Source organism: Arachis ipaensis, chromosome B05 (genome assembly GCF_000816755.2).
Source record: "Arachis ipaensis cultivar K30076 chromosome B05, Araip1.1, whole genome shotgun sequence".
NCBI classification, from domain to species: Eukaryota; Viridiplantae; Streptophyta; class Magnoliopsida; order Fabales; family Fabaceae; genus Arachis; species Arachis ipaensis.
In genome coordinates this window covers 3156283-3164673 of record NC_029789.2, presented here as the reverse complement: position 1 = coordinate 3164673, position 8391 = coordinate 3156283, and the positions used below count along the sequence as shown (strand labels likewise).

Genomic DNA, 8391 nt, shown 5'->3' with positions numbered 1-8391 from the left:
CCTCTGTTTTGGATTATCTTAGTATCTGTGGTTTTTTTTTTTTTTATACAGTTAGTATAGAATCAGATGATGCTTATGTAATATTATACTCTTAATATAGAGTAAGATGGTGAAATTTACATAGTAGTTCTTAATATTGATAAAAGACCCCCTTTTAAAAAAAATTGAATTTTTTGTTGAAGAAACATTTGCCGACAATTTCATTCACAAATACAATCTTTTGTAATTTGGACTTAATTCATATAAAATGCCAAGAGACAGTGGCTTTGTGGACACCCTTTCAAGAGTTGTACAATAATTTTTGTTCAGTGTGATTACGGATGAGAAATAAATTTTATAATTGGATGTTGTCATAAAGGTTGGATTGGAAGCAAAATAAAATTTTAAAAATAAAACAAAATAAAATCTATTGTGTTGATCATGACAAGCCAACCACTTCACTTGTCTTCAAATTGATGAAAATGCTTGTGCCAGAACCAAAAAAAAAAGTTGCTTGTGAGTTGTGACCCCATCAATGGGTTTGACTTCTTCCTTCAAACTAAAGTTCATCAACCAACCATAAGAAAACGTGAAATATATGAGGCTTTTGCTTGCATGATGATAAATAATTAAATATTGAGCAAGTAATCATCTAAATTAGTACTAAAAAGTTTTAGTTTCTAATAATGTTTTTTATTATTTTAGAAGATTTTTAGAATCATTTTTTAAAAGAAATTGATCTGTCTTGAAAACTTCTAAAGTAATAAATTTGTTATGAATTAAAATGTCTGATTTAAAATTTTTTGGAGATCAATTTAAGTGTTTACTAATTGATAATGAGCTATAATCTTTGGTTGAATCAAAACCAAGACAGCACACATGTTAAGGAACCCATACCCCTTGAGATCATATCTGCAATAACTTGATGGGGAAATATTTGTGGGTCTGAGTTTGCATAAATATCTATTGCTATGATTGGCTGAGTACACATTCTATTATTATTTATATAAATAGTTGTGGCCATGTGGGGATGGGAGTTCCCACAAAATATCCAATGCTATTGATATCTATCAACAGATATGGTTTTGTATGTATTCTAACATCTCTCTTGATTTTTCCTAAAACTATATCCAACAAACTAAAGATATTGTGTATTTAGATAAATATGCATCTAGATAACATCAAAACCAGTAAACAAAAATGGTATTGATTGCATAAAAAATGATGAAATAGTTTTAAATCACTAGAGGAAACAAAACAAATAGTACTATAGTAGGTCATGTATGTTGATCATATTCTTATTTTTGAAATAATTTTCTTGGCTTAGACTCAATAGCAGTGAATTCCAAATAAAATGGTTAGGAATGATGCCGTTTTCTACCATTTCTAGGAAGAGTTGCAAGGCTTTTTGAAGATCACCCTTCTTACATATAACATTAATCAAAGGACCATAAGTTTCTGCATTGGTTTCACACCCTCTTGCAGTGATATCTTCCATGAACTTCAATGCACTTTCAACTTTTTCTTGTCTGCAAAACCCTGCAATGATTGCATTGGATGTAGATGGAACTGGAAAGCAGTTATTGGCAATCATTTCATTCATCAGCTCAACCGCTTCTCGGACGCAACCGTCTTCGGATAATCTGCGCACTAGGCAATCATAAACTAGAATACTTGGAAATCCACCTTCATCAATCATCTGATCATATACCCTCTTTGCATCCTCAATACTCCCCTGCTTACAATGTTCAAAAATCGTCATGCTTCTGTCAACAGCTTTTGGAAACATCTTTCCTAACTTTGTTAGAAATTCAACTGCTTCATCAAAACGGTTCTGCTTGAATAGACCATATATTATGCTATTGTAAGGACTAATGTGCCCTCTAGAGCCTTCTTTGCTTTCCTCCATCAGCTCCAAAATTGAAAAACCTTCATTGATTCTTCCTTCCAAACACAACCCTCTAATTATCGTGTCGAATGTAGTGAAGTTCCATTTGATCCCATCTGTTTTCATGTCATTAAAAAGATCCAGGGCCAAATCTAACATCCCAGAATCACAAAAACCAGATATGAGTATGTTATAGGTGTCTACATTTGGAAGACAGCCTCTACTCTCCATTTGCTTCAGGAAATGAATCCCAACTTTTACTTTTCCTACTCCACAAAACCCCTTTATCAAGGTGTTATAAGCCACAACATCAAGTGAACCCCCCATGCTCTCAACTCTGTCCAAAACCTCAGCAGCCTCCGTCACACGGCCGGCCTTGCAAAGACCTTCCACAACCTTAGTCGCAGAGACAATATCAGGAACAAAACCCATGGCAAAGCTCTTCTCCAGCATCACTAGAGCCTGAACTAAATTCTCCTCTTTGCAATACCCGGATATCAAAATGTTAAACGTGACATCATTCGGTTCCACCATCTCAGACATCAAGCTTCTAGCCCTCCCAACTTTTCCATTTCTACAAAGTGCATGAAGCAAGGTGTTGTAAATCACAGTGTTTGGTGTGACCCCTCTGCTAGACTTGATCATCTGCAGGAGCTTAAAGCCCTCACCAATCCTATTGGTCAAGCAGAGCCCTTTCATCAAGATCCCAAAAGTATAATCATCCCCAACAACCCCAGACTCCATCATACTCTTCCTATAAAACTCCCTAGCTATGCCAACGTCCTCCTTCACAAGGACATCAAGAATGGAGTTGTATATCTTCAAGGAAGGGCTGCTATGAAACTTGTACACCAAGTCAAGGACCTTGATGACCGCACGAGTCATGCTGGCACGGCCGAACCCGCGGACAATTGTGACGAAGATTTCATCGCCAGGAGGGGTGCCGATTGAGTCAGGCATTTCGTCGAGCAGTTGCTTGACGCTGTCGAAACGGCGGAAAGTACATAGCTTATGGATCAAGGCACGGTATGTGGATTGGGAGTGGGTGAAGTTGGGTAGTGAGGAGGCCCATCTGAAAGTTTCAATGGCCTTGGAAGCGGTTTTCTGTTCAAGGATGAGGTGGCAGACATGGTCCTGTGATGGGGTAGCAGGAGAAGAAGCAGAAGAAGTTGATGAAAGGGAACGAATTTGGAAGGTGAGAAAACGCGTGAGAGTGAAAGATTTGGATAATATACAATTTTGCAATGCATTGTAGAGCTTTGGGGGCGGCATTATTTGAAGGGGCCAACAAAATTTACAAAAGGTTTTAACTTTCAAGTAAATGAATCTGTTTCTGGAAATAGGTTATGTAAAGATAGTAACTTTGATCTGATCATGCGGCTAGTGAAACCGGTTTGTCCTAATCCAGACCCGGCCTAAATATGTACCAAGCTTATTTTTTAGACCATAACCCAATCCTAGACTCGATGAAACCTATACACATTCGAGCCACAATTATACCAGGTAAAAACTGGATGAAAACCAGAACTTTAATAATAATTTGTAAACAGAGATATTCAGAGCACAATAAACAAACAGAACACCAAAATAGCACAATAAGAATAAACAGAACAATAATCAGAAAAATCAACAATAACCACATCAACTAAATTAAGAACAAATCAGAAAAAAACAGGTAATAATCAGAGCAAAAACTCAATTTACTGGTAATCAGAACACCAAAATACCATCACTAATTATTTTTTTCCAGAAAAAAAAAAGAGAGAAAATACCATCACTGGTAATCAGAACTCAGAACAAGAGTTAAACCCCAAAGTAGTCCTTGAGATTCACTAATTGCACCGATTTAGTCCCTGACTTATCAATTTCACTATTTATATCTCCGAGTTTGTAAAAAATGCACCAAGTTGGTCCCTCACCCCATCTCTGGCCAATTTAACCTGCCGCTGGCAGTGACATGAAAAATTGGCGGACATTTCCTCTTCAAACTATTAGCGTCAGTCAAGATTTCCAGAAGACTTAAGTACGGCTCAATATCTCTCTCTGGTGTAGAGACACTTTCAGCCCTATTTTCCCCAATTTCCTCAAAGGTACCCCTCTCTTCTAATAGAACCACTTTAATACCCTTCAACTTGCAAGAGCTGACACTGTTTACATATCTTGAATTTGTGGATTCAGACTTATTGAATGCCAATCTCCAGTAATTAAGATCAAGAGATTCAGGAGGGCCTTCGAGAATATTAACTCCATTCTGTTCACACCAACTAGCTACAAGACCTTTCACACAGTAATTAGGAGTCAAACAAAGATGTGTGAGCTTCTGTTGGGTCTTTGGGCAAGTGTTATAGCCATCACTAAACCATTTTTCTATACATAACCTTTCGTAAGTTTTGCCCAAAAGCAATGATTACAGGATCGTACATAAATTGCAAAGATATTGGGCACCTTAGCTCTTCAGGGAGAAGGGGCATGTGCTCTGATTTCATATCATTTGGCTTAAAACAAAAGGAACCAAGTTTTGAAAACTGTCTGTCAAAGGCCTAACAATGAACACCAGGAACACCATCCTCAATGCATCCCTAAACAGTGGGAGAATAAGATGCAGAATCCTGAGAATCATTGTCATTTGAGATCTCATTTCTAAATAATTTTGAGTATTTCCTCATAAGATGCAAAAGATAAGCAACAATTGATTCTTTCTGCTTGTCTTCCTCTACCCGAGCCCTTTCTATGACCTTCTTGAGAGCTCTTCTTTCAGCAAGAGCTGCTCTAGAATATGTAATTCCAAGCCTGGTAGCAGCCTGATGAAAAGATTCAAGTTCATTGCTGTCATTGGAGTCATTAAACTTTCTTCCTTGCTGAAGCAATGCAATTTAACATGCTGTAACTATATTTCAGTGCCATGTCATGGCCGGCGGCAGGCAAATTGCCCGGAGATGGGATGAGAGACCAATTTGATGCATTTTTTACATACTTGAGGACATAAACAGTGCAATTGGTAAGTTAGGGACCAAATCGGTGCAATCCGTGAATTTAAGGCACTACTTTGAGGATTAACTCGTCAGAACAATAATCAAAACACCAATCAGAAGTTCCGAATATCAACATTAATTATATTTTTTAAATAAAAAGAAAAAAAAACGGTTTACCTGAGCTTGAGAACAGGGAAAGGAGAAGTTGAGCAGAGGTGGTTGCTGACTGAGCTTCGCCGGGGCTTCTAGTGGTGGCGGGGCTAATGGTGGCAGAGAAGAAGCAGACGAATGGGGGCAGCAGCGCCGGGAAAATAGAGCAGAGAAGCGCCGGTGAGTGGTGACAGTGGCGGGTGGTCNAGAGGGGGTTGTGCCGTGCGTGCCCTAGCCTCTAGCCAGTAGGCAAGTACTATGCATCCTCACCGGGCCGGTCCGGGTGACCCGATATATGGTCTACAAAAAGATATTACACAGCATTTCAGAAATTCAAGCATGCATCTTCGATGGGATGTGAACAACAGAATATAGCCAAAAGCATAGAAAACACTATCACAGCAACAATAAGACCTGCACTTCAAGTTTAATTGTAAAGGATTCTGCTAACTTATACTCCTTAAAGTTTACTCTATCTAAAAAGACAAAAACTAACAATATTCATGATAAAGAAAAGAAAACTATTTCCGAAAATGTTAAAGTTCCTAATTTCATCGTGTCAATCTTATTTTCAACGGGAAAAAACCGAAAAAGGTTCCTAACTTGGAGATAACGACTAAGAATATTCAATGCAACTGACCCCAATTCCCAACCACAAGAAAAAAAGCTCAGCTTTAACAATTCATTGGAAGGAACAAGAAATAAAGAATCAAGAAAGGGTTTTGAGGAGAGATTGAAGCAAGTTGGGAGCAGTAAACTTACAGAAGGAAATTAACGATCTTGTACAGCTAGCAATTTTCGACCTGCAAAGCTTTCAAGTCTTTGAAAATTGAATTTGAGTTGGGATCAACCCATAGCCCACAGGAATAGACATAGAGACACCGTACAATCATAATTAACCTCTTAATTAATTAATTTAAAAAATTGATCGAAATAACCATTACATAATAATTTAACCAAATTTATTAAATTATTTAATAATTTTTTACTATTAATTTTACATAAACAAGTCTTTACTTGAGGTATTCTTCTGAATGTTGTTCTCTTTTCCGGGTCAGATCTTCGGGTCCATGAAAATCCCATTTAGACAATAGCCTAAAGTGTTAGATCCAAGATTGTACGATGTTGTAAAACTTGTAATGAACTAACTACCACAAGAACAAGGCCATGTCAACTATGAACACAAATAGCAGCAGAAGAAAACACGTGTCAGTCCCCCGATCCCCCTTTATACAATGGAGAGCCGCAAAAACTGCAATTGCCAAATGCCAATCACATGTTTCATATTTTTATTGTGTTATTATTATTACTAATACTATTACCTCCATTTCCTCCCCTTAACCGTTCCCCCTTCCTTCCTCTCTCATATTTGGGTCTTGCTTTTTCTGCTCTTAATCTTCACCCTTTCACCTTCATTCTCCTTAATGCTACAAAGCTCCAAACAATTCCCAAGACCATGTGTTTATTGGTTCCATGGATTATATTCTACAAGCTGACAATGGCTACCCTTTATTCCTTTGTCACATAGCAGCATCATGATCTGCACCATCGTTCATGTTGTTGTTGGATTGCACCATAAGTGCTAGTTGGCCTCTTTTCTTGGATCAAGTGCATCAGACCCACGTTCTTTGGGAGAGAAAAATAAAAATAAAAATAAAAAACAGCTGTTTTTGTGCTGTGAATCTTCTAATAATGCATGTTCATCCACTATGGAGATTGAATGAAAATGAAATTTTTTATCTTGTGAATTGGGTATATAAAAAATAAAGGATTTTTTCTTGTCTTTTTTATTGGTTGGTTTTTTGGGTTATGGGACAAGGATGGCACCAGGGCCTGGTTGCACATCTCAGACGACTATGTTGAGTGGTGGTGGCGGCGGCGGGTGTGTCGATAACAGTACTAGTAATGAGTCTGCCATGGAGGATCAAAATGGTGACACAGTTGGGAATTTGATTCACAACATTGGGAAGCCTCCAAGGGACCATTCTGTTATGAGACACTGCACCAGCTCTTCATGGTTGATTGAACCGGTTAGTGTAATAAATTTAGGATCTTTATAATTTATAATCATCTTGGTTTTTATGTGTATGTGCACTCATTTAGTTTATGCAGCCATCAATGACTGAGTTATAAGGTGTTAATGAATTGGTATCCAGATGTACACCTAGATTTGCATCCCTTAAAGATTGCAGAGCAGTTTAATAGAAAACTATGCTAACACATTATTCCTTAGTTATTGTTACTATGATGTGTTAATTAACGATGCAATGTTAATTATGGCTTTTTCAATGTTTTTATTCTAGGAATCAGATATTATGATTGTAGGATTGAAAACAACTAGTGAGGAAAAATCAGAATTTTCACCAAAATTACGGTCTGGAAGTTGTTCTGAGAAAGGACCAAAGCAGTACATGGAGGATGAGTTCATCTGTGTTGATATTCTCCGAGAACATACTGGTCCATCAGTGAACCTTCCTTCTCCAGCAGCATTTTATGGGGTATGTGTTCTTCATATTGACTTAAATCAGGAATTTCTTTGTTGAAGGATAGAATTGAGTGAAGAGTGAAGATTTTTACTAAATTTGTAAAAGAAACAATCTTCAATGTTTATCCAAATTTCACTCTTCACTATAGCATTATCCATCAGTTCTGCTATTAATCTCTAATTCAAGATACTTTTTTCAATGTCCAATATTCTCTCGTTCGATACATCCTTGGATCAATGTATTTGGTTATAATTTGTATCCAGATACATGGATCCAATGATATTGAATAGAGGTGATTGATTGAGTAAATGAATTTTCGTCGTTTGACTGGTTAACTTCATGATTATGATCATAGGAATAAGAGTTAATATCTGAACAGGTATTTGATGGGCATGGTGGCATTGATGCAGCATCATTTACAAGAAAGAACATCCTTAAGTTTATAATTGAAGATTCTCATTTCCCATCTGGAATCAAGAAAGCTGTAAATAGTGCTTTTGTGAAGGCTGATCATGCATTTAGGGATGCTAGTTCTCTTGATAGTTCTTCCGGCACCACTGCGCTAATCGCCATTGTCCTGGGAAGGTTAGGATTGCACACTCTAATTACAGTAATAGGTTCTAAAAGATACTAACTGGAATGAAATTAGTCCTTTTAGTAATTTTCTACTGTTAAGTGTCATGTGACACATAATAAACATTATCTTACATGTGAGTTGAAAGTTAACAGAATACCAACTTAATTTGCATTAGTATCTTTTTAATAACCAAATTGAGTCGTTGAATCTTTCAGGAACTATTATGAACATTAGCCATTCATAATAATACTGTAATGTATTTATTGTATTGGTCTATTGGATTGAATTTGAAAAACCAATGTGTTTATGCAGGGACATGCTAATTGGGAATGCAGGGGA

General features: G+C 37.0%; 2 protein-coding genes across 2 annotated transcripts in view; one reads left to right on the top strand and one right to left on the bottom strand.

Moving 5' to 3' along the window:
• On the bottom strand, nucleotides 1018–3639 carry LOC107642497 (pentatricopeptide repeat-containing protein At2g17525, mitochondrial). The gene is made up of 2 exons (XM_016345874.2): nucleotides 3380–3639; nucleotides 1018–3347 (listed from the first exon to the last, which is right to left on the bottom strand). Exon 2 carries the CDS (start codon nucleotides 3137–3139, stop codon nucleotides 1247–1249), a length of 1893 nt encoding a protein of 630 aa, XP_016201360.1. The 5' UTR covers nucleotides 3140–3347; nucleotides 3380–3639; the 3' UTR covers nucleotides 1018–1246.
• Nucleotides 6014–8391, top strand: part of LOC107642496 (probable protein phosphatase 2C 47) — a 3306-nt gene continuing 928 nt past the window's right edge. Inside the window, exons 1-4 of the mRNA XM_016345873.2 lie at nucleotides 6014–7019; nucleotides 7293–7487; nucleotides 7855–8060; nucleotides 8365–8388. Of these exons, the coding sequence (XP_016201359.1) occupies nucleotides 6810–7019; nucleotides 7293–7487; nucleotides 7855–8060; nucleotides 8365–8388 (635 nt within the window). The 5' untranslated portion in view covers nucleotides 6014–6809. The remainder of the gene's footprint in view (nucleotides 7020–7292; nucleotides 7488–7854; nucleotides 8061–8364; nucleotides 8389–8391) is intronic.

Excerpts from the sequence above, each read along its gene's own strand:
- LOC107642497 (XM_016345874.2), bottom strand. The coding sequence starts at position 3,139 with ATGCCGCCCCCAAAGCTCTACAATGCATTGCAAAATTGTATATTATCC.